We start from the raw sequence: 25,030 nt of genomic DNA, 5'->3' as shown, positions 1-25,030 counted from the left end.
AATGCCCATGGAGAGTAGTGGGGTATTCTCTTTTTTGAAGAATGTCACAGTTGATTTGATTATGGTTCGTAGTTCTAGAACCAGAAGGGAGGTAGAGGGAAAAACAAGTGAACCATTCAGCCATCAAAAGGGGTAGCAGAGACTGTATCAGAGAGAAAAGGGTGAAGTGAAACATGCCTGATGCTTTCCTGACATGGTATTCCAATATATGCATCATGCACTTAAGTCTAAGCCCTATGTACTAAGAGGAGTGTGATATGTTCCCTCATTATCAGTATTTCCCAGTCAAGATTGGCCATTAAAATGGTTTGAGTTCTGATTTTTTTTAAAATTAGATTTAAAAAGATTTATTACATTTTACTTTGGTCATTACATATGTTATTTATTCTGATCTTATTTATTCTGTGTCTCACCCTCATGCTGTAATATCATGTTTTTTCTATGAGCAAGAGATTGATAGTAAGTTCCAATTCACTCTAAAGTTAAAGAAGAAAGCACAGCAAAAATTGATTAAATTCCTGCCATTGGGTGGAACCAATTTCTCGTCCATCTCAGTGTTCTGTATTGTTTGACTCTGTTTCCATATTATAATTTATGCTACAGGAAGAAATGATTATTCTCCATTACATCAGCCTTGACACGATTTGATCCTGTCATTATTCTTTTACGTTTCCAGCATGAATAAATTTTTCCATAGAGTCCATTTATATTTCCCTCTGGTACCATGCGTTTTTTGGTTATTAGATTTTATGAAATTGTTACTCTTCATACAACTGAACTTATACTCAAAAGTTATAGTTTAACCTCAGCTCTTTCTTTTACTGGTAATGTGAATAAAGAGAAGTCATTTAACCTGCAGTGAATTTCCTCATCTATCAAGTAGGGAAAAATAACAATTATACCACCTACTCATAAACATATGGTCTAAGCAAAGACTGCCAAATGATTCTTGGTGTTTTAAAATTTGTCTGTTCAGTTTAAGCACAGTTTTTTTTTATGCCATTGACTCCAACCCTCATCCCACCTTTGAAATCTTGTTTCAAAAAGTGCTATGACTTATAACAAAGATATTAGTAGTCATTTCCCAATAATGTTTCTCTCCCATTCTTGAGTGGGAAATTTTTAGTCCAATGATATCCTTTACTACACTGAAGGAAAGCTTCTGGTTTAATCACTGTATTCTTGCAGTGTGTCTTACTTCTAGTTTTTTTTTTTTTCCAGAATAATAAAAATTAACTTCCCAGAGATAGGTGTTCAATATGAGTCCTAATTCCATGAAACATATAGGATTTATTAGTTTTATAGGAAGCATGAAAGTATTTGTAAATTGTCTTAAAAGCAGAAACATTAGCAATAATTAGTCTTCTACAGAATGCTACATCTCATCATCAAAATTAGTTCTTCAACTAAAGAAGATACTTTTCAAGACTGCCCCCAAAAGTGGTGCTCATATGTATGACTAGGAAAAAATGTAGACATGTGTTCAAAAAACCTCAGGGCCTAATTATGGTTCTCTAATGGGAAACAAAATCATAGCTTCAAACATGCACGAGACCTTCTAAATCATTAAATTAAATGTCTTTATTTTACCAATGAGTAGACTCTGAACCCCAGAGGTCAAGTGATGTCAAAGATTACAAAGACAGAGTGAAAGAGAAATGATGAATGAGAAAAACTTTGAAAATATTATGATTCTGTGAAGAATTTTTTTTTGTTCATAAATATCTTGATAGAAACCATGAAGGACAGGATTAACTTTAGTAGGATTTAAATGTGTCTACTTAATTGATTATGTTTGATGGGTGCATATACCTAATTGTGCACATTCAGCATGTGAAGTCATTAGGATACTTTTTGGTTGTGATAGCTCCCTTCTGATATTTCTGAACTTTTATAACTTGAGAAGTAAGTAGAAAGTGCTATAGGTATGGGTGTCTAAGAGCTCCTTTTAGCAAATCAGGATCAAATAGATTTCATTTGTGGAAGTAACATAGATAGAAAATCTTATTTCTTGAATAATTAATTTGTCTAATCTTTTAATCCATATTTAATATTTGTGGAGTTTTGTGTGTGCAGTGTCAAACCAAACCAAACCAAAACAAAAACCAGTTGCAGTGTTAATTTGCAAAACCTGGTTTATTACAAGACACCTTTTTGTTTCTTTTGGAATAGAAAGATGAAAACTACCGAAGCCTTCCACGGGATACTAGTAACTGGAATAACCAGTTTCAGAGAGATAATGCTCGCTCATCATTGAGTGCCAGTCATCCCATGGTGGACAAGTGGTTGGAAAGGCAAGAACAGGTAATAAATGTTATTATAGGTGTGTGTAAATACACAAATATAAAATGTTATATTGATATATACATACATACATATATAATATCTTACTAATGTGATGCCATACCCTATATTTTCCAATTATCTTACCAATCAAAAAAATTGATTTTCAAAGAAATTTTATATGAGAACTATGTATGTAATTTTCAGTTTTGTAGATAAATTCCAGAGGGGAACTATAATATAGATTGTGATCTCTCACCAGTCTAACTTACTCTGTGCTGTGCAGTGGTGGTAATAAATGGAAGTAAAATTCTCTGTCAATCATGAGCCTTGGGTGACAATTTGTCTAAGAGTTATTGACTATTTTAAAGTTGTAATATTATGACTAAAAGTAGAAAGTGTCATTCAGGCCAAATGTCTTACTTCTGAAGTTTGACATTAACAATATTGATTTTAAAACTATTCTTGATTTTTTAATGAAAAAGCCAGTTTTCATTGCTCTTGTAAATGATATGTATGTAATTATAGATTACATATAGAATATGTAAATATTGAATAAAAAATATTGTAGTGTCTTCTCCCTTATTGCATAGTAAATTCTATTATTAATGAGAATATAGTTTAGGTTTCCTTTAAAAGGTGTTTTTGCTTAATGGATGTACTGGAATTATTCTGATTTTGAATTTGGATCAATAGAATAGTAAAACAAATAAACAAACAAGCCAAAAAAAAAAAAACCCTTTTAACCTTTTAACCAAACCACTTCCCCGTCTATTGTCTATTATTATTACAAATGTTGTTGTTGATTCTTCTGTCTCAGTCTTGGAGTTGCTCTTTTGCCTTTAAAATAGATTATCACGGTGAGACCATCCACAGTTTTGACTTTTGTCTTATTTCAAATGACTATTTAAGTTGAAGGAGTAATTAACTTGCTAAAAAGTATGCTGTCATTAGCAATCAATTTCATTCTGTTGCATTTTCTTAGCTTGTATACTAACTGTAAGAAGGTAAGCTATTAGAAAAAGGAGAAATGTGTAAGTTATGGTTACAAAATTTAATGTTTTGGACAGCTAGATTTTAACCCAATTGGCACATTTATTTTACTTGGAGTTTTCAAGTAGAGATTTTTTCTTTTTTAGAATAATAATACTTGTGTTTTATATATTTAAAATTTCTCTCAAAAGCTCTAATTTTTGAAAATATGAAACATTTAATTCTTTTTTTTTTTTTTTAAGATTTTATATAATTCACTACTGCAGTATTTTTTCTTTTGAGTGAATCTTGACTTAGGATAGTTCCTGTTTGTAATTTGGTTATTTAACAGCACAGTTACATTTTAAGCAAAAGGAAGTAAATTAGGGTTACATAGCAAGCATACCTTTCAAAAGGTTATGTCCCTTTTTAAAAGTGATTTTCTCTGTAGTCTTAAAAAATAAATATTCTTGTAGTTGTGAACAAGTATTCACACCTTGTCACATACTATTTAAATTATAACTTGATTGATTCCAAAATTTGAAATTAGCACATTTCTGTATTTTTTAAAATGATCATCCATTCACTAAATTTAATGCTAATGAGCTTGTGTGTACCTGGAAGAGCAGGAGCTTTTGGTGATTTTATACCAGGATAATTATTTAGACTGAAAACTGTTTTATAGGCCTTGAACAGAGGAAGGAAACTTATAATAAGAGAGGGCCTGGAAAATATTTCTGTATTGTTGAGGATAGTAATGAAATAATTGGTTGTACTGGTGGTCACCTTTCATTTTTGTGAATGATCTAATTTTGGTTCCCCTTTCTTCCATTATGATCTGTTAAATAATATTTGAATGTGAAAAAAAAAACCTCTCATATTTAGGAAATTGTTTAGTACATTTCTGGATAAAGCTCTTCACTTTTTACCCACCAGAATTTATCAATGTTAATCTTTTTTTAATTGTGCCATTCAGGTTGAAGGGATCAGTGGATTCCAAGTTGAATTTTCCATGCTTGTGGTTCTCCCTTCCCCCAATTCTTGCTTGAGTGCTTGTACCCAATTATTTTTCTTTCTGTAGACAGTTATGACCATGTTATATAATCATTATTACCAATAGATATAAATACTAGTTCTGAAAAGGATAATATCTATTTAGTCTGAAAAAGCTCTATCAATAGGTCTAGTGTATGAGCCCAAGGGCTCTTATTCTTTGTGCAGGGTTGAAATTGAAAATTGAAAGTCAGTTGAATGTTCCCTGACTTTCAGAAAATTATTGTAACAAAAGGCAGCTTTTGAACCTGGCAAGCAATCTGGTAGTTGATGAAGGAGATCCAAAGTAGTCAGAAAGTCCAATAAAGATGGTTTTTCTTCCTCCTCTCTTTCTTTCTTTTCTTTTCTATTCCTGCTCTTTCTTCTTTCTCTCCCTCCCTGCTTTTTTAGCCTATTGAATTTAGTTTACATTGAATGTTATTGAATATGCCTGAGATCAGAATCAGGTGATTCTCCTTGAAAGAGTTTACTGGGTGTCTTTGAAAGTGTTTTTAGCTGTCAGTGCTGTGACTCCTCCAATGCTATGACCATCTATAGCAGGGTACCCTAAGCATTGTTGAATATCCTCAACGAATTTAGACCAAATGGCTTGTTCTCCAAGGTAGGAATTACAATTAAAAACTATGCTTATGGAACCAAGAAGTAATCAAAATCCTGACAATTATTTAGTGTGTTGGAATCTCTGTGTGATTTGAATCCCATTTAATGATCTCCACACAGTCAGTTCAGGAGTGGCTCATCAGTTATTATTGGCAGATAACAGAGCATAACCAGACTTTTTAAATGTACCTCTGAAACTTTTATTGTCTGCTAAAACCAACTAATGAACCCCACGGAAGGAGGAGGCAGCAAATTTATAATACTAAATTAGAGGAATTTAGAACTAGAAAAAAGGAGGGACCTTTAGGGGAGTCTGGTACGTCAAAGAGAATAAATGTTCAGTTAATTGGGAGCCTGCCCTTTTAACTACCTCCTCTATGTTATCAAATGCTGTACTCAATTAGGAGGAGGACATACAAGAGATGAAAGAATTTTCCCCTTTTTCTTTTCTTTGAGACGTGTTAGAGGAGAATTACTGCTCCGACCATTAGAGGAAAATCTCTGTTTTAGGTTTGGGTCCTTCATAGCAGAAATTCATTCTAATTGGCAAGTGATGCTATAGAAGTTAAACTGTGAAAATGACCAGAAAGTCTTGACTGCTGAGTCTAAACATGACATTCCTTCCTCTTCTACTTCTGCTTGCCTAGGTTTAAAGGATGTTTTTGTTAGCCAAAAAAAGTTAGTCCCACATTTCAGCTTTATGGTTTATACTATACCAAAACAAAGTAGAGTGATCCAACAAGGGTGGTTTAATTGTATTTTAATTCTTATCATAAAATGCCAAACTTTGGAATTGGAAGGTACTTCATTTCTTCTAAGAATAGAAACATTCACTAAATACCTACTGTATACCTGGCCTGGGGTATGTCAGGCTTTGGAGATACAAATAAACAAACTGAAATACTCTTTTCCTCCCATGAAATAGTCTAAGTCTACCAATAGACATAGTTTTTTTTTTTTCTTTTAAAAAACTTGTTTTGCGGACAGCTAGGTGGCACAGTACATAGAATACCAGCCCTGAAGTCAGGAGGATCTGAGTTAAAATCTGGATTTAGATACTTAATACTTCCTGGCTGTGTGACCCTGGGCAAGTCACTTAATCCCAATTGCCTCAGCAAAACCCCCCCAAAAAGCAAATAAAAAAACGTTTACACTTGGATGCCCTTCCTCATCTTCTTCCTCTGTCTGCTTCTGAACATACATACCATTCATACCTCATTCTCTGTATTTCACAGTGATGCTTCCACAGCCATATCTTCTCCCCTTCTCCTTTATGTGTTTTCTTCTCCAATAACCTTGAGGGCAGGAACTGTATTTTTCTTTTCTTTTATTTGTGTTTCTGGCACTTAATATGGTTGCTGAAACATAGTGAATGCTTAATAGATACTTGCCAACTGAGTTAAAATGAGTTAGAAATGAATGCATTACTTAACTTTATTTTAAAAGTAGAATATAAACAGTTGGAGGCTATTAATATTTATTTTAAAATTGACCAATTTCCCTCTCATCATAAACATTACTACTTCATGTTTCATTTGTATTTTGCACGAAGAGCTTCCATAGTTTATATAGATTAAAAGAAGAGCCAACCAATTCAGATGTTGCATGTTGTAGTGGAAAGACCACTGGCCATGGTGGTAATATTTCTATTTTCTCTTCTCCTTTTGTATTTGTGATTGCAAATTGCTACCTTTCTCTGGAAATGTCCTGAACTCTACTTTTTGTTTGATGTACAAGTATTTTATCACTCTACTCCATTTTACTTGAATAAAGTTTGGTGCCATCCATGTTGCATGTTTTCAATGTTTATAAAAACCTGATGAATTCTATTGAACAGATTAAATTAAGGCAAAATAGATGTTTAAATGAATATTTTCCCAAGAGATGATAGTTAGTTACATGAAATGATCTGGTAGTTTTTCGTAGGTGAGACACTGTTTTCATATTATAGATGCCACAAGCATTTAATTGATCTGGATAAAATAGAGCCATTATTTCATGTCTTGCATAAAAACTTGAATTAATAACAATCTTTCCCAGAGGTGTTAATTAAGGTGTTATTAAGACAAATCCTTATTTTATTTATTTAATGATATGAAAGCCATATGATTTGTTATACAGTAATATTCTGAAAATATATAAGATGCTTGTTAGAGTTCAAATGTTGGAGTTCTTGTTCTTCTCAAAGCACAGCCGGTTTAGAGGCTTAGAGCCCTTCGGATGTCTCCAAATCCAAAGGTTCTGTCCTTCAGCCTCTGCCTCTGCTTTCTTCTGCCTCCAACCAACACAGAGATGGAATGTCCAACCCTTCGTTTGCCACTAGAGTCGCTCCTCTCGAGTCCAGCTGAGCTCTCTTCTGCGACCAGCCAGCCAAGAGGAAAAAATGTATTCTGCCATAGATCCCTCATCGCTGGCCTTTTATCTGACTCTTCTGAGAGAATGGGATTATGGGTTTTCTCCCATAGTGCTCTCTGGCCCAATGAGCTTTAAGGGAGGTGTGGACTCCCTTGAAGTTAGAAAGTGTACTTTGTGAAGCTAGCATACTTGTGGACTCCAATGAGTAAAGGTGTGAACACAAGCCTTGTCTTAATTAGTTCTACTTAGTACCTTGTTTCAGGTTCTGGCCAAAACATCTTCTTGTAAGATTAGATCAACTCTAATTAGTTAGCAGTTAGTAAGGATTCCAACAGATGCTTATCCATAATTTTCTATGCTTTATCAGTTTTTTCCAAGTATCTTAACATCTGATGATTTGAAGGTGGATGGGATCTTTAAAACAATTTATTCTGTTATTCTCATTTTACAGATGAGGTTTTAAATAATACTTTTGTCTGATGATTCTCCTCTTCTCTGTCCAATTTCTCTGCTGGATCTTCATCCAGATTTCAGCCATACCTATAACCATGGTTATCCTCAAACCTCTGTCCTGGTCTCTTTTTCTTTTCCTCTCTCCTAATTGTATCAAACTCAAGTAAAGATAGATTTCTGCAGCTGACATTTTCACTTAGAAAAATAAAAAAATAGAATAATTAATATTATCTGTGTTGAATTTTAAAATAGTTTATTAAACATTTCCAAATAATATTTTATTCTGGTTTAAACTGGTTTTATTCTGAAGTTTTAGGGTTTGTTTGTGACAACTCTGTTTCACTTTGTGAACTCATCAGTTTTCATGGATTCAATTATCATCTCTATGCTAATGATTCTCTGGACTATTTGTTTCAACTCTTACTTTCTCCATGTCTTGAATCTCATGGCCCCAACTGCCTATTAAACATCTCAAACTGGATGTCATGTAGAAATAAATGTCAGTCAATATGTCCAAAATTGAATTCTCTATCTTTCCTGCACAAACCTTTCCCTCTTCCTAATTGTGCTATTGTATAAAGATTGCTATTATCCTCCCAGTCATTCAGACTTAAAGCCCAAGTATAATCTTTGGCTTCTCATTGTCCTTCTTTCCCCCATATCCAATCTATAACCATTAAACACAGATAAACAAAATGTATATTTTCTTCTGCTTATCAGTTCTTTCTCTCTTTGCAGATTGCATTCTATTTTGGATATTTATAATAGTCAAAATAACTTATTCGTTCAAATGACCTAACTTTGTTAAATAATAAACATAAGACTATGATATAACAATATATTCTCAGTTAAATTATAGGACTCTTTTCGTTGTACTATACATACTTTACCTCCCCACTGTGTAGAATATTATATTCTTCATTTGGGAAAATGTATCAAGTAGTAACAAAAAACTATAGGATTTCAGGAAAAACTTTATAGAAACGATTAGAATCCTCTCTGCCATTGTCTCAATGGGCAGAATTTAAAATCCTGTGCCAGTTCTCAGGCATTACAAGTTTACAAATTTATGTTTTCCAAGCATAAGTTTGTCAGCTGTTGATGTGGTAAAGTTGTTTAAATGATAATCAGATGAAATATGGCATGGGTATATTAAAATTCAATTTAAAACAAATGTTAAAGGATACTATACCATGATGTTCAGTGGGTTTATCGTCATTAAAGATCAAATTATTGATAATCTAGTGAGAAGAAAAAATCTATGGTTAGGTTTTTGACTGTTTACTTGCATAATAATTGATAGAAATCTTATGAAGCTGTCAGATTACATATGTACTCAATAATAAAAAAAAATCCCAGTGAAGATGAAAAGATTAAATCAATAAATAATGGTGTTTCTCCTGTTAATTTGGTATTATCAAAATGCCTAACTGAAATCTTAGAGCCACCATATAAAACAGTCTTATGGCATAGAGTACCACAGAGCATGTTATATATCGAACCACTTATATATTTAGGTGCTTATTCTGTTCTTAACTCTGTTAGGTGCTTGGATGATTAGAAAGTTTTAGATAATAAATACCTCCTGTTTTTATATAAAATGGCTGCAATACACATATGAATAAGTAGTACATTATGTACTTTGACAGGTGTTGGCTGCATGCTCCTCATTGAGTTATTTAATTTCATGGTGTCCAAAGACAAGTCCTTAAGGTAATAGTTGTGGCTTTGTTACCTGTCTGTATCAGTAAAGAGATTTTATATACTTGGAGATCAGTAGTAAAGGGTACTTATGATCATGGACTAAAGTAAAAAGCATGTTACTACTTTCCAAGGCAACATGCTTGGTGAAATCTGAATGTTCAGAAACGCTGTGGAGTAGAAGTTATTTAGGTTGAGCTTTAAAGGAAATTGATAGAAATTCAGTAAGAAGAGAGAATTAGGAGAAACATTATTGGGATAAGAAACAATTTCAACAAAGGCATGGAAGTATATAAAAACATGACTTTTTTGGGGGGAAGATGGCAAGAAATACAGAATATATCCATTTGGCTATAGGATAGAGAGCATGGAAATGGAGATAGTGACACCGTATTGTGAAATAACTTGAATATTTGTGAAGAGAGTTTTCTCTTTGAGTACTAGAAAATAGGGAACCTTTGGGAATTCTTGAGCATAAATTTATCATAACCAGAGCTATATATAAAAATGGCACTGGTATGTAAGGAAATGGGGAAGCACAGAGTAGAAACAAGAAGACATTGAAAAAACAGTAGGATGTTTAAAATCTTTGATGACAGTTTCTGTCTTGTCCAAATTTGTATTTTTCTGATTGTCTCATTACAGTGCTGTGTAATACAAGAAGACTTTCAATTTTAATAGTTTTCTTATAAGGCAAAATAAGTCTAGTGCCTTGTATTTATATAATGCTTTTCACTTTTCAAAGCTACCTTATGAATATCAGGAAATAGTTATACATACAGAGTACTTTTCTTGGGCTAGGTCAGTAGGAGACCTAGAACTTAAACTCAAAAGTTTTTAATCCACTCAGATTGCTCATTGTTCTTTCTCTTAGACCATATAGAGATATCAATTGATACAGTAATAAATCTATACTAGAAACTATCTGGAATGGTAATTTTAATTATAGGGGAAAATTAAATTTCATTTTTAGCTTTCTCCTTCCTAGTGATACTTAAGGCTTAAGTTAATAGATTTATAATTTAAAAGGAGCATAAAAGCCATTGAATCTAAACCTATTCCTTCAGCTTTTGAAGTTAGTTTCAGTCTTTTAGTTTAGCAGAACTTTCAGACTTTAGCAGTCTTTTACATTGCCGCAACAATGGGATATGTTTTAGTTATTAATTGAAAAAATTTCAAGGAAATCTCCAATGGCTTCTTCAATAATATGTAATAAGAAACTTTTATTTTTAAAATTTGCATTACATATTTAAAGTACTTGATGTTTTTTATCACATAAATTTCTTTTCAATTTTTATATATGTTTAATTTTCTTACCAACTTTTTAATTCAGTTACTGTTTTTCTGTGGCATCTTATCAAAATTTGAATAAATACTTAAAAAAACATATCTAGTTTTTCTAGAAGACATTTTGACATGCAAATGATATTTGTTCAATCTCAGCATGTTTTTCTAGTTTCTCTTGTCTCTTATTTCCATAGACATCTTCATTTTTAATAAAATCAAAGTATTAAGAGTAGTGAGTCTATGAGATTTGTAATTGGACTCTGGACTTTGATGTAGCTGTTTTTTTTTTGTGATATGAAAAAAGAGTGAACACAATGTTCTTCTTGGAGCTGGTTATATTTGGAGCAGGGCTCTCCAAATTCCCTTCTTCCTTTTTCAGCTGATTTCATTTCATTTCATTTCTTTTCTTTTGTTTTTTTGTCCTCTGGAACTAAAAGTTTTGAAACCATAGAGCACTGAAATTCCACTGAGAGATATTATGTTTATTAATATTTGTGGAGAATCAAAAGATGTATGATTTTCCTTCCCCATGAATGGAACTGTAAGATTTAGAAATTCAGAAGTACAGCATCTGTTTCTGTGGTTAGAACTTACGCTATCCATTTTTTAATTAAAGATAGGTTCTCATTCTCAGGTTATGTTTTTTAGATGTCAGGTTTTTTTTTTTTTCTTGGAGAAAATATTGAATTGTACATTTAAAAGTGCGAAGGGGAGAGATTTATTATATGATGTTTTCCCTCCACTTCTAAATATTTAGATATATCATCTACTTTGAAAGGTCTAGTCTTTACTTATGTGTCATATACAATGAGCAATGGGACTATAGGGCTAAGAAAAAATCTTGGTAAAAGGAATCACATGAAAGTTTTCAGTTTCTGGTTGTTGCTTCTGCTAATAATTTAATATAATTTTGGGACAGAGATTGAGTCAGTCATAAAGTTTGTCCTATTTTTCTGCATCTTATATTGATTGTTTTTTTTTTTTTTGAACTATTTAATTCAAGTTTTTGCTAGATTTCTTGAAAATGGTTTTTACAGAATCCTAATATGTTCTATGTGGTGCTAAGGAAGTAGGCCCCACATTTCAAATTGTATATATAAATTATAAAAATGTAGGCAAACATATTGCCTCTTTTTGGTTTCTTACTTTTTTTCTGGAATTCAGATAGCATTAAAATTTGTTTTTTCATAATACCTCAACAAATTAGCAACAATCAAATTTCTTATACACAACAATGTATTTATCTGAACACCATATTATATTCTTTTAGTATGCCCTTTGAGGAATGAGGATGAAAAAGGCAGAAACTATTATATGATGGCACTTCTCATACCCAATACAAGCTGTACAAGCAAAGTAGATAATTGACTCTGCTTGTTGACTAATTGATTAGATATTCGGTTCTCTTTGATGCCAACTATAACTTAAATTATATGTTCAGGGAGAATGAACTTGCTATGTAATATAATGCTTTAAAACCATCACTTATTTAATTTTATTTAAATATTTTAAAGTTTGAAAAGTTTCCATACCTTTTGTGTCTTCTCCTCCTTTAGATTTTTTGGATTCCTCACTATCCTGACTATTCTGGATATCTAGCTCCAAATTCTTTCATTGCATTCTTGGTCATTTAATATAGGTGCATTTCTATCCTCTTCCACTCCCATCCCCATGACATTTCTACCTCTTATATAAAAATAACTGGGAACATTATGTCAAGTGTGATGGTTGTATGTGATTCTTAATGAAAGCATTCTTTTTTTTTTTTCCTGTAAAAAAAGTGGAGTTTTATTTATTTTTTATTTTTTTTAAATAGCTTTTTATTTACAAGTTGTATGTATGGGTAATTTTACAGCATTGACAACTGCCAAACCTTTTGTTCCAATTTTTCCCCTCCTTCCCCCCACTCCTCCCCTAGATGGCAGGGTGACCAGTAGATGTTAAATATATTAAAGTATAAATTAGATATACAATAAGTATACATGACCAAACCATTATTTTGCTGTACAAAAAGAATCAGACTCTGAAATATTGTACAATTAACCTGTGAAAGAAATCTATGATGCACGCAGGCAAATATATAGGGATTGGGAATTCAATGTAATGGTTCTTAGTCATTTCCCAGAGTTCTTTCGCTGGGTGTAGCTGGTTCAGTTCATTACTGTTCCATTGGAACTGATTTGGTTCATCTCATTGCTGAAGATGGCCAGGTCCATCAGAACTGATCATCATATAGTATTGTTGTTGAAGTATATAATGATCTCCTGGCCCTGCTCGTTTCACTCAGCATCAGTTCGTGTAAGTCTCTCCAGACCTTAATGAAAGCATTCTTAATGAATCCTAAAGAATCTTAAATCTTAATCTTAAGAAGCAACAAACTGGGAAAACATTTTCACAGTTAAAGGTTCTGATAAACGGCTCATTTCCAAAATATATAGAGAATTGACTCTAACATAAGAAATCAAGCCATTCTCCAATTAATAAATGGTTAAAGGATATGAACAATTTTCAGATGATGAAATTGAAACTATTTCCACTCATATGAGTGTTCCAAATCACTATTGATCAGAGAAATGCAAATTAAGACAACTCTGAGATACCACTACACATGTGTCAGATTGATTAAGATGACAGGAAAAAATAACTATAAATGTTGGAGGGGATGTGGGAAAACTGGGACACTGATGCATCGCTGGTGGAATTGTGAACGAATCCAACTATTCTGGAGAGCAATCTGGAATTATGCCCCCAAAATTACCAAACTGTGCATCCCCTTTGATGCAGCAGTGCTACTACTGGGCTTATATCCCAAAGAGATCTCTCTCTCTCTCTCTCTCTTTCTTTCTTTCTTTCTTTTTTTTTTTTTTTGAGTTCATATCTTGTCTCAGATACTTTCTAGTTGTGTGACCCTGGGCAAGTTACTTTATACTGTTTGCCTCAGTTTTCTCATCTGTAAAGGAAATTGCAAAGTATTTTAGTATTTTCATTAAGAAACCCCCATAAATAACTGAGCAACAACAAGAAGAAAACCCCACAATCATACTTGTTTTATGAAGGCTAACAATGTTTTTACCCTTCCTATTTACCAAAATATCTTAGCTAGTTTTCTGCAGCATTGATAGCTTAAGTAACTTTCTCATAATTATATAGATGGGTCAGAAAGGACCTGAACCTAGATTTGTGACTGAGTCCTCTAATTATTTAGGCCATCCTATTTCTGTATAAAAAGTCCTTAATAAATGTTAATTTAATCACAGTTGAAATGTTTATTCCTTTGTGTGGGGCTCTAATGCATAATCATGTTTGTGTTCCATATTGTTGTCCCTGGCCAGCATAAATTATAGACTCAAATGTGCAGGTTAACTGGTGATAAATCAATAGGCCAAAAGCTAATGAATCTAAGAGCAAAACCATTTGTATAGTAAAGGAAATTGTCTTAACACTCATATAGTCATGGTACATTTGAGTCACTATCACATTATTAAAGGATAATTCAACACCTTGATTTAGTATTGGAAAATGATTCTTGGCTTCATTAGTCAGAGATGGAGAAGAGAGATACTTAAAGAAAACAATTCCAATCAGGTTAAAACAAGGGTCATTTCTGAGGAAAAATAAAACTTGATCAATGTTATTATAGAAAATCCTTTCTACAGTGTGAAGTGCTATGTTTTTCTTAATCATTTCTGACCTTTCTCTTAACATGTCTTATGACTGAATATTTATTGCATTTAGTGAAGGAGTTGTCAATTTATACTGGCAGTCACAAATGAAATCATGATTTTTGTTGTGTCAGTATTGGTTAACAATATCAAGCTTTCTTTCAAAAGTTGTGCTATAGAAGTGATAAGAACACTGCAAGACCTGTGACCTATGGTATTTAAAGTCAGAAACTAAGTTGTCCCCTGTGATGTGTGTTCCCTGCTTCCTCTACCGCTAGAGTCTGAGAAACAGGTTCTAGTCCCTAGTTTCTTTTAAAGGTAACCTCAACATCATCGTCTATAGAAACCTTCTGTCATTCCCTTGTCTGATAATTCTTCCCCTCCCCCAAATAATTTTATATTTCTTTTATTTGCTTACATACATATATGCATACATGTAAACATACAATTTCCCTTCAGTCAATAAAATTCTTTTTTTTTTTTGGTCTTTGCATCCATAACCCTCCACACAGCGTGTGATACATAATATGTGCTTAATATGTTGTTCTGTCCTTTCAGTTGTGTTTAACTTTTTATGGCTCTATTTGCTGTTTTCTCTGCAGAGATACTGGAGTGCTTTGACTTTTCCTTTTCCATTTCATTTTATATATGAGGAAACTAAGGCAAAGAGGGTTGAGTGATTCCCCAGATTCACACAGCTACTGAGGCCAGATTTGAACTCATGCAAATGTATCTTCCTGACTCTGTACCCATCACTCTATTCACTGTACAACCTAGCTGCCCACATGCTTAATTAAGACTTGATTGAGGAATCTAGTAATAAGAAAAAAATGAAGATATTTCTAGATTATTTTAAATCTGCTAGTCTAAAATATTTTCAGATTAAAGCTATCATTTTTAATCGATAAGTATTCTGCTCCCTGTTTGTAGAGAGTGTATTTAATTCAATATTTTGATAGTTGCTTAACATGTAAAATTACCATTAAGAACATTTTTTAGGTTTTGCTTTTTTTTTTTTTTTAAATATGTGCATTAGATTATTTTCAAGGTCATCATTTGTAATCTACACTTTTATGTAGATAATTTCCTCATGGAATTATGAATACCTTTAATTTGATACCAACAAATATAGATAATGTTAGAGTTGTTGTATAATTTCCTTGGCCTCCATCTATTTTTCTCTTCCCACCCCTCAATGATAGCTTCAAGTGGAGGTTACATGACCATTTATCAAGACATTTTGGACTAGCTTATGCTTTAAACTCAGATTGGACCATATGATCTTTAAAGTTCCTTGCAAATCTCTATTTCTATGCTATATAAAAATGAAACTTCAGAATAATTATATTTTGGAAAATTTACTTTCAAAGATTAATCACTTTCATAAAATTATTATTTTTCTTATTTGTTGAGCCATAATTTATAGCTGTTATTTGGTTTTGTGGAGTTCAGAGGTCTTTGTTTATATTACTGTGAAAATAAACTATTTTTTTTACTGCTTAGGGGCCTTGAGAAGAGTTCATTGACTTCATATGTTATCACATATTGGCATCTATTTTCTTTTCCTCTGGAAGTAAATTTCATTCCATAATGGAAAAACAGACCTCATGTATTCACATATTTAGCTTCTCAAATTGTAAATAAAATAAGTTTTGAAATCATTTCCTTAACGAAACTGCATTGAATTGAATGTTGTGTAGTTATGTGTATTGCATAGAAATAGATAATTGCAACTTGTAAAAATAATTTTGTGATAATAATTATTCCCCAGCAAAAACATTCTTAATTCATTTTTGGCCAATTGGCTTGATATACTATTCTTAAAGGAATAAGGTAAAATTATTTTGGCCCCTGTGGTGACCTTTGTTATTGTAGGGCATATGATGTTAATGGGCTGTGCCTCCTCCTGGCAATATTGGAATGGAACTTGAGCTATCACCTGCTCAGTTTTCTCAACCAGAACTTATTATCTGTCATAAGATGAAACAAAGCTAATATTCATCCCCATGAATTGACCCTACAAGAATGTTCTACTTATTAATGGAACTAACTTGATTATTCCTGAGAAACATGTCCGAGATTTAACTTGAGAGTCTTTTAAATGGAGGAGTGTGAATATGAAGAAATGACAGTTAGTAGCTTCAATTGTAGTTCTCTGCCCTGTCTCCTTTCAGACAGGTTTAGACCACTCTGGGATGATACAAATTGTTTTCTATTCTCTCATTTATTTTCTTTTCCCTTTTTTCCACACACAGTTCAAATTTCCTTTCTTTATATATTCCCCAGCACCCAAATGGAGGAAAGCTAAGATAGGTGTTTAGAATTGAGATTTGGAGAGAAGAAATTCCATTCTCCTTAATGTCAGACCTTGCAGATAATATATTCCCTACTTTGAAAAGTCCCTTTATCACCCTACTTCAATTTAAGTTACTATTGTGCTAAGACAAAGATGAAGTGAAACACATTAGTAAAACTTTCCTAAAGTGTCTTGACATTCATATGGTTAATGAACATATGCTTAACCAGAATAAGAGCATTTATTTCTTGGAATATAATATGGAGATAAGAAAGAGTTTGTCGTTGGAGAAAAAAGTAAATATATTTTATAACAGCTAAAAATAAATAGTTCTTAAACTATAAGAAAGCATTAATCTTTTTCTGGTGCTATAAATAACAGTATCTTTACTTTGATAATGTTTTCAAATTTGCATAATGTGTGTCATCTGTAATTTCATTATAAATATTTGATGTAGCACTTAAGAAATATAATAATAAACTGAATGTTCCTAATTGGGGTTTATATATTTCTTATGTGTATAGGAGTAATGGTTACAAAGTAGTCCCTTATACAGAAAGGGCCAATTTAGTTACATTCTTCAAACCATTTCTTGTATTTCATTTACCCTTGCATGGCTTTTGCTAGGTATGGGAAGTTTAAGGAAATAACATGAACAATAGTGGCACTCTGTCTTAAACGTAAGACATCCTCTTAGACTGTTTTAAAGAAGAAATTAGATGGTATAGAGGATAGAGTACTGAAATAGGATTGGAAAAAGAAGTTCAAATATAGCCTCAGACATTTACCAACTCTGTGGCCCTCAGCAAGTAACTTAACCCCCATGATTGCTTCTGTTTCCTTAACCATAAAATGAAAATAATATTTTCACTCATTTTCCAGAGCTGTTTTGAGGATCAAGTGAGATAATATTTATAAAACACTTAGCACAGTGTCTGGCCCATAGTAGGTGCTTATTAAATGCTTATTTTCTCGCAGCCTTAAAGCATAAAATAAAATATATAGGATTATAAATAAACTCATTATATTGAAATGGTTATAAAAATATTAAAAATTCCTATAGTTCTAGGTTAAGAACTCTTATCCTGAAGGAAAGAATTTCAAGCAGAGATCGAGAGACAGCAATTATACGCACATACATATATACATACACACATATTTATATCTATAAATAATATGAGATAGCTACCTTTTATTTATGGGATGAACATGTAGTATGCATTTGGGGAAATGTGAAGGATCTGCTTTGGCTTAAATATAAAATTAAGATAAGGGGAATAGCATACAGAAGTTCTGGAAAGGTAAGTTGTAACTGCATGAAAGGGGGCTTGATAACTCTGCTAAGGAGGTTATGCTTTATTTAGTAAGCAAAGATCTCCCTTTGCTGGGCATCTGAAGTATTCCATCTCACCTTTAAATTCTGAAGATTGTTTTGCTGATGACTTGAACAGGGAAAAGATTATAGGTTAAGTGAAGAGATTATTTCCAAAGAAGAAATTAGGTCCTACATTAGGGTGTTCACAGGATTAAAAGGAGATTTATATAAAATGAAATTGCAGAGTAGAATCTCTCAAAATTAGCCATCCATTGTATTAGATCAGATGGAGGGAAGAGTCAAAGGTGACACTTTTTAAAAATATGCACAATTGACAGAATGATGGAATTCCATTTATGAATGAATGAAGAAATATTTATTGAGTGGTTCTGTTTTAGGCATTGTAGCAAGAAGATACAAATATGTACATGGAACACAGTCTCTGCCTTCCTGGGAATTGTATTCTAATGGAATACAGCACAAATGTCAGCATATAAAGAGTGGCTGAATTCACAGGAATGGGGCTGTTGTCACTGGCCAATTGTTTGATATAGCCCTTCCAGAAATAATGGTGCTGGTTGGATAACTATTCTCAAATCTAGCAAAAGAGGGAGGAATGAAGAGAGGAGGTTGTGCTCAGTGGCATATTAGGAAGATAAATGTCTGTGAGGTAACTTGGAGAGTTTAGTAGCTGGCATTCACCAAGTGCTGATTGGAAAGTACTGGAAAGTAAAGGTTGGAAAATGTTATCTAGTTGATCCTTACTGCAACCCTGGGAGTAGATACTATTCTGATCCCTTTTTTTGTGATGGAGGAAAAAAAAAAAAAAAAAAAAACTTAGGTCTTCCTGATTGCTGGGCCTGGCTCTTCATCTAACTCTCTAACAATGACTATGACACTTAGATTGGATCAGTGCCTATTAATCAGTACCTTAAAGTCCCAGCATGGAGCTTTAGCTTAGAACCTTGGAATGACAACTTTTAGATAACAGGGTGGTAGTGTGGTGGCTAAGGGTCCACCTTAGAATTGCTATTTGTGGACATATGGAAATTTGGAGAAAGGAAAGGTTTGTGATGAATTTATTTTTGAATAAGCAGAGTTTAAGAGGAGAAACGTGTATCAGGAAATTTGTAGGAATGGAGGTCTGAGGAAAAATCAGGGCTGGAGATGAATATATACATTAATTAACAGTTGCTAGTTATTTAAGATTAAACATCTATACAATTTGTAAAATAATCACCATTTAAGAGTTCACAGCCTTTGAGGCATCACTTTGAAGTAGTGAGTACAGCTTCTTCACCTCAACTTTTTTAGCTTTTTAATATTGCTAAATGTGTGGGTACATTTTGGAATTTTCTTCACTTGTTCACAATCTTTTGGAGTTTGGTGTTTTCACACATTAAGTCATTCTACAGAGAATTGTCTTCTAGTTTTATCCCTTCTGAGAACAGTCTCATAGTTAGTCCTTGGGGGACATAATCTTCTTTGTCTCTTTGACATATCATGGGGTCTTGTGTTTCTTACAGTAGAAAGGTAAAGGTTGGTTGGGTCAGAATTACAGCATGGGCTAGAAAAATCTTTGTGTATCCCTAAAGGAGCAATATTTTAAAGTCTTTACATCTGTTGGTACTTGAGAATATGGCTTTGGTACCCACTTTTTTGGCCAGATTTTACCATCTGTTTCTTTTTTTGGCAAGATTTTTTCCCCATTTACATTGGGACTTTTCTCGTTGCACATGTAATTGCATTTTGGTCCAACCATAAATGTGTATAACTGAAGAAATGATTTGTTACTGTCAAATGTTATCATTCTTGGGTTTCTGAATTTAAAGACACTCCTTGAAGAATTTGTCCTTATCTAAAAGATCTCATTAGGTAGTATACTTTTCTTTTACTTAAATATTTAATATACATTTTGGCAACCTTAGATTAGATTAGGGGACATGAAATGAGAAATGTTAGCTTGATCATATCAAGAAATTGCTAGAATTTTACATTTATTTATTCTTTTAAGATCCCTAAGGGAATAATTTTCTTGAGAAATTCATGTTGTTAGGATAAACAGACATAATTCAGTAATACTGTCAGGAAACACTGGCTGAGGCTTTGGCATTAATGACCCGAACTTTTGAAAGCAGAAACATATTGTTGAGGGGAGTCCAAGAAAAATAGTAATAAATTTGAATAAAATACAATAGTATTTTACAAATATTTTCAATTGAAAAATGCCAGTTTTACATAGAATTTAATATAAACATCCTCTGCTTTTTCCTCATGTAACCATTTTATTCTTCAGGCTCCTATCATTTCTTGCTGAGACAATAGTCTCCTGTTGATTTCATTGTTTTCTTCTTTTTTCTTTGCTTCTTTTGAATCTTAGTGGATTATAAATTCAATGTGAATCCACTGTGTAATTTGTTGTTTGCTGGAGTTGAGTTAGTTCAGTTATGTCCAACTTCATGACTTCATTTGTGGTTTTTTTGATAAAGATACTAGAATGATTTGTCATTTCCATCTCCAACTTACTTCACAGGTGAGGAACCAGGACTAACAGGATTAAGTAAATTGCCCCAAGCTTAGACAGCTAGTAAGTTTCTGAGTCCAGATTTGAACTAAAAATGAATCTTACTGCTTTCAAGCACAATACTCTATTTACTTTCACTCTGTGATAGGACTAGTGAATAATAAGAATTTATTAAGTTCCTGCTATGGTACTGGGTCTGTGCTAACGGTTGATGATATAAAGAAAGGCACTACAATGCCTACCCTCAAGGAGTTCACAATCTAATAGATTACTGGTGTCAAAAAATGTGCATAAGAAAGATATATGTTCAGGATAAATTAGATAATTTGAGGGAATAGATATTAGCTTTAAAGAAGCTAAGAAGGGCATTTGTAGAAGGTAGTATTTTAGCTGAGACTGAAGGAAGCCAAGGACTTCAGAAAAAACAATGATTTTTTTTATTTCATCAAAAGGCATAATATATACATCTTTCCTCTTTTTCACTAACTTTGCTTTCCCTGTCCCCTCCAATATTCTACCTTAGAGATGTCAGACTCTGCTGTGAGGGCTTATAAATTTTTGTGCAATCAAAAAAAGATTAAAATATAATTAGGAAATATAATTGGGAAATGTTTGACAAAATAAATAAAACTAGAACTCAACATAGATAATATTAATTTGTGGTTTTCCAAGTTAATATGCTGCTTGTGGGAAAACATATTTCTATTTGAATTTTTCTGTATTATCTGCCTTCTAATTTCCCTCATTTCCTTCAAAATCTCTTTTTCTCCTCTCCTATGCATATCCTTACTTTACTATTTTTCTTTCCCATTATGTTGTAAGCTCCACCACATAAGGGAAAGTTGTTCTCCCCCCCCCCTTTTTTTTTCTTTTTATCCCCAGAGCTTAGCATAGTGTCTCACAAAGATTAAGTGTTTAATAAGTGGGTTCACTTGATATCTACCTCCTTGACATTTATTATTCCTCACACATATCACTCCATTTCCCAGTTCTGACCATTTTTACTGGTTGCTATCCATGGCTGGAATTGTTCCTCCTCTCTGCCCCCTAGCCTCTCTGGCTTTCTTTAAGTCACAGCTAAAAGTTCCAACTTCTTCCTTTCTCAGTCCTGTATTTATATGTATCATATACATACAAACACTTGTACACAATACACACACACACATCTCATATCCTGTTTGTACATAGTTCCTTGCATATTATGTCCCCATTTGACCATGAGCTATTTGAAAATAGAAAACTTTGGCCTACTCCCCAGTAAAGATACTCCCCCCCCCCCCCCCCCCCCAAGATAGAAACAAAAACTTTTCAGTGGCTAGAGTCCAGAAATATCTGGATATCTTCAAGACATATGCTCTTGAAGATGCTTTAAAGAAGATTTTATTCAGGAATGCATTGGATTAGCTCAAAGGTTTTTAATCTATTTTTGATATCTAATGAGGCCTATGGATGCCTTCTCATATTTTTAAAAAATGTTTTTGAGGTATAAAATATATAGGAAAATGCATTGTAATAGAATATCAATTATATTGATATATAGTTATCAAAATATTTAGAACATTACAGACTGCAGTTTTCAAAACATCAGATTACATAGTCCCTTCCAATTCATATTCACTACTTCTCTAAATTCATATAATATTTTAAAAAGACATTAAATCCTAGGTTGTTTTGTCTATCTCTGTGTTTCTTATTTCATTGTAAGTTTCATAGGAAGCAACCATTTCTTATTTGTCTTTGTACCCACCCATATCCTCAATAAATGTCAACTATTATATTGAAGTCAGATTTATTTGAGAATCAATTTTCTTTTTTTAAAAATGGGGAATTTTATCTGACATCACGTTTGAAATCTCTCTTTTAAAATTGTCTTCCTTCAATTAAATTAATCATTAAATTTTTTGAAGGCCTACAAGTAGAAAAGAACAATGCACTTATATTCTATTTCAGTTATTTAGAATTCCATCTAATTAGATATTTTAAAAACATTACATTTTTTAATAGGCTTCTCTCTAATAGAATACAAAAATTGATTTGAATACAGCACTGTAGTTTAAAGTGAACAAGAAACAGAGCAAAATGCCTGTCTTGTGCAGTTATTAATGTTGTGATCTTATTTAATAATTTCTAATAGATTAGGAATTAGGTTAACTGAATAGCAATTTTCAACTTTTTCTTTTTTTTTTCTCTAAAATTGAAAACCATATTTATTTATTACTTGGATGTATTGTTCTAAATATTGTAAATGTAAAAAGACAGCCTGGCACAGTAGATAGAAAGGTTGGTTATTAGTCTGCAAAACCTGGATTCAGTACCATCTCTGCCTCCTGCTGAGCCACTCAACCTTTCTCTGCCTTATTCAGTTCTGTGAAGATTCTAAATTGGTCAGTTGTTTTCAGATCTATCTTTGGAAAGAATGGTTTCCTTGAAACAATGAGATGCTTGGAAACCACTTTTCCTGGGGCTGAGTTTTCTGTAAATATTTTTTTTTTTCTCTATTGGTTATGGAAGGTGAATACCACTTTGGGTTTTCCTATAATATTTGTCATTGTATTCTAAATTTTAAGTGGTGAATTATGTGCATACACTTAGATATAGAGAAACTCTTCATAAATTGCAGAAAAGATGCCACTCTCCCTTGATAGAGCAAGTTTCCTCATCCAGGAATTCCTTCTATCAATGAAATCACAGTTCAGTTCCTATCCTATATCTCTGGGAGATGCCTAAAAATATTTTAGTTTAAAAAGAAATTCTCAGATATATGTATCTAATGTCAGATGGGCTCTAGGAAGTTTAGAGTCAATTTGTAATGACTTATGTACTTTGTATTTTATTGGTCCTTTTTTTATTGCCACATTTGAATAGGATTTTTGTATTTTTTAATACTTTTATAATTTATAATGCTTACTAATAGATTTTACAAATATTTTATATTATATCCGATCCAAGTAAGTTCAACTATGGCTTCAGACACTATTAGTATGGTCCTGGAAAAGTCATTTAACTCTGCCTCAGTTTTCTCATTTGTGCCATGAACTGGAAAATAAAACTGCAAACCATCCTAGTATCTTTATCAAGAAAACCCCAAATGTGATTATTTTGTAGTCACCACTTCTTTCACCAACAACTTATTCCTTGACCCTTTTCAATCCACCTTCTATTTTCCTCCAGTAAAATTGTTTTCTCAGAAATCATGAAATTCCAGTTAGATTATGATTAATTATATAAGAAGGTGGTAGTGGCTTCTAAATATTCACAAGAAGTAAAGGAATCAGAGAAGAAGAGACACCTTAGCCACATTAAAGAAAGAAAGGGCTATATGAGACAAAGATTGCCAGATCCCAAGCATTGGGGTTCCACTGAAGTTCTACTTGGGAAAGAGCTTATTCAATTAGGAAACATTTAGTAAGCATTTGTTTTAAAATGGAACACTATGCTAGATGTTGCAGAAGACATAAAGCTTAGATAAGGCTTGTTCTGTGCAGCTATTCATCTATGAAGGGAATAATTCACCAACAGAAATCAGTGTTGTATGCAATACTATCACATTTAATAAGGGCCTCCAATGTGCCAGACATTGTGCTAAGTTCTGGGGATACAAAAAAGAGATAAAAATAGTCCCTGAATTCAAGAAGCTCACAATATAATGCATATGTTCAAATAAGCCTTAAAAAGAAAAAAAAAGGAAATAGTTAAAAAAGAAGTATTAAAATTAAGAGGGCTAGCATATTTTTATCTGTAGAAGGTGGGTTTTAAGTTGAGACTTGAAGTAAGTGAAAGGAACTATATAGAGTAGTGAAGAGAGCTAGCATTCTAGTCTTGAAGGCTAGTCAAAGAAATGCTCAGAGATGCATTGTCATTTTTAAGGAATGGCAATGAGATGAGTTTCACTGGATCAAAGTATAAGTAACAAGTAATCCCTGCCTCTAATGGAGTTCAATAGGATGTGCCCATATTTGTCCTGGATAGTATTCCCACACATAGAGTTGTCATTGTTTTGTTGTTTAGAAATGTCTGACTGTGATTTTATTTGGCGTTTTCTTAGCAAAGAAACATGCTTGGTTTGCCATTTCCTTTTCCAGCTCATTTTTTCCAATGAGGAACTGAAGCAAACAGAATTAAGTAACTTGCTCACACAAGTCAGATTTTAACTATTGAAGATATTTTCCTGATTCCCAGCTCCATTGTTCTATACACTATGTCAGCTCATTGTATCTCAGGTAGATTTGGAAGAAAACCTCTACTTTGCGTCATGTTTGAAGGCATAGATTGGGACAAAAGAAACTTCAGCCATTATAGTTTCCAGGTATTAGGTCTTTTAATATTTGTGTTGAATACATCATACTTGATGTCAGGGAAAACTATCAGTATTGATAACAATTATAGATAATAGAAAACTCAGAAGAAAAAAAGTATTAGAGTTTGGGCAGGTCAAATAAAAGTATTACTAATTATAATAATTTTCATCAACAGCTTCCCATTTATGTGTAATTTCAGCCACAGTAACAATTATGTATATCATTAAATAT

At 32.7% G+C, this 25,030-nt stretch overlaps 1 protein-coding gene across 15 annotated transcripts in view; it reads left to right on the top strand.

Annotated features, from left to right (window-relative positions):
- The window catches only part of PARD3 (par-3 family cell polarity regulator), a 666,346-nt gene that overhangs the window by 322,103 nt on the left and 319,213 nt on the right, over window positions 1–25,030 (top strand). For all 15 annotated transcript variants that reach the window (XM_052000522.1, XM_052000517.1, XM_052000520.1 and 12 more), the window contains exon 5: window positions 2,173–2,304. In XM_052000522.1, coding sequence (XP_051856482.1) covers window positions 2,173–2,304 — 132 coding nt within the window. The remainder of the gene's footprint in view (window positions 1–2,172; window positions 2,305–25,030) is intronic.

Source organism: Antechinus flavipes, chromosome 5, assembly GCF_016432865.1.
Source record: "Antechinus flavipes isolate AdamAnt ecotype Samford, QLD, Australia chromosome 5, AdamAnt_v2, whole genome shotgun sequence".
Classification (NCBI taxonomy): Eukaryota; Metazoa; Chordata; class Mammalia; order Dasyuromorphia; family Dasyuridae; genus Antechinus; species Antechinus flavipes.
This window is presented reverse-complemented; position numbering and strand designations above follow the sequence as displayed.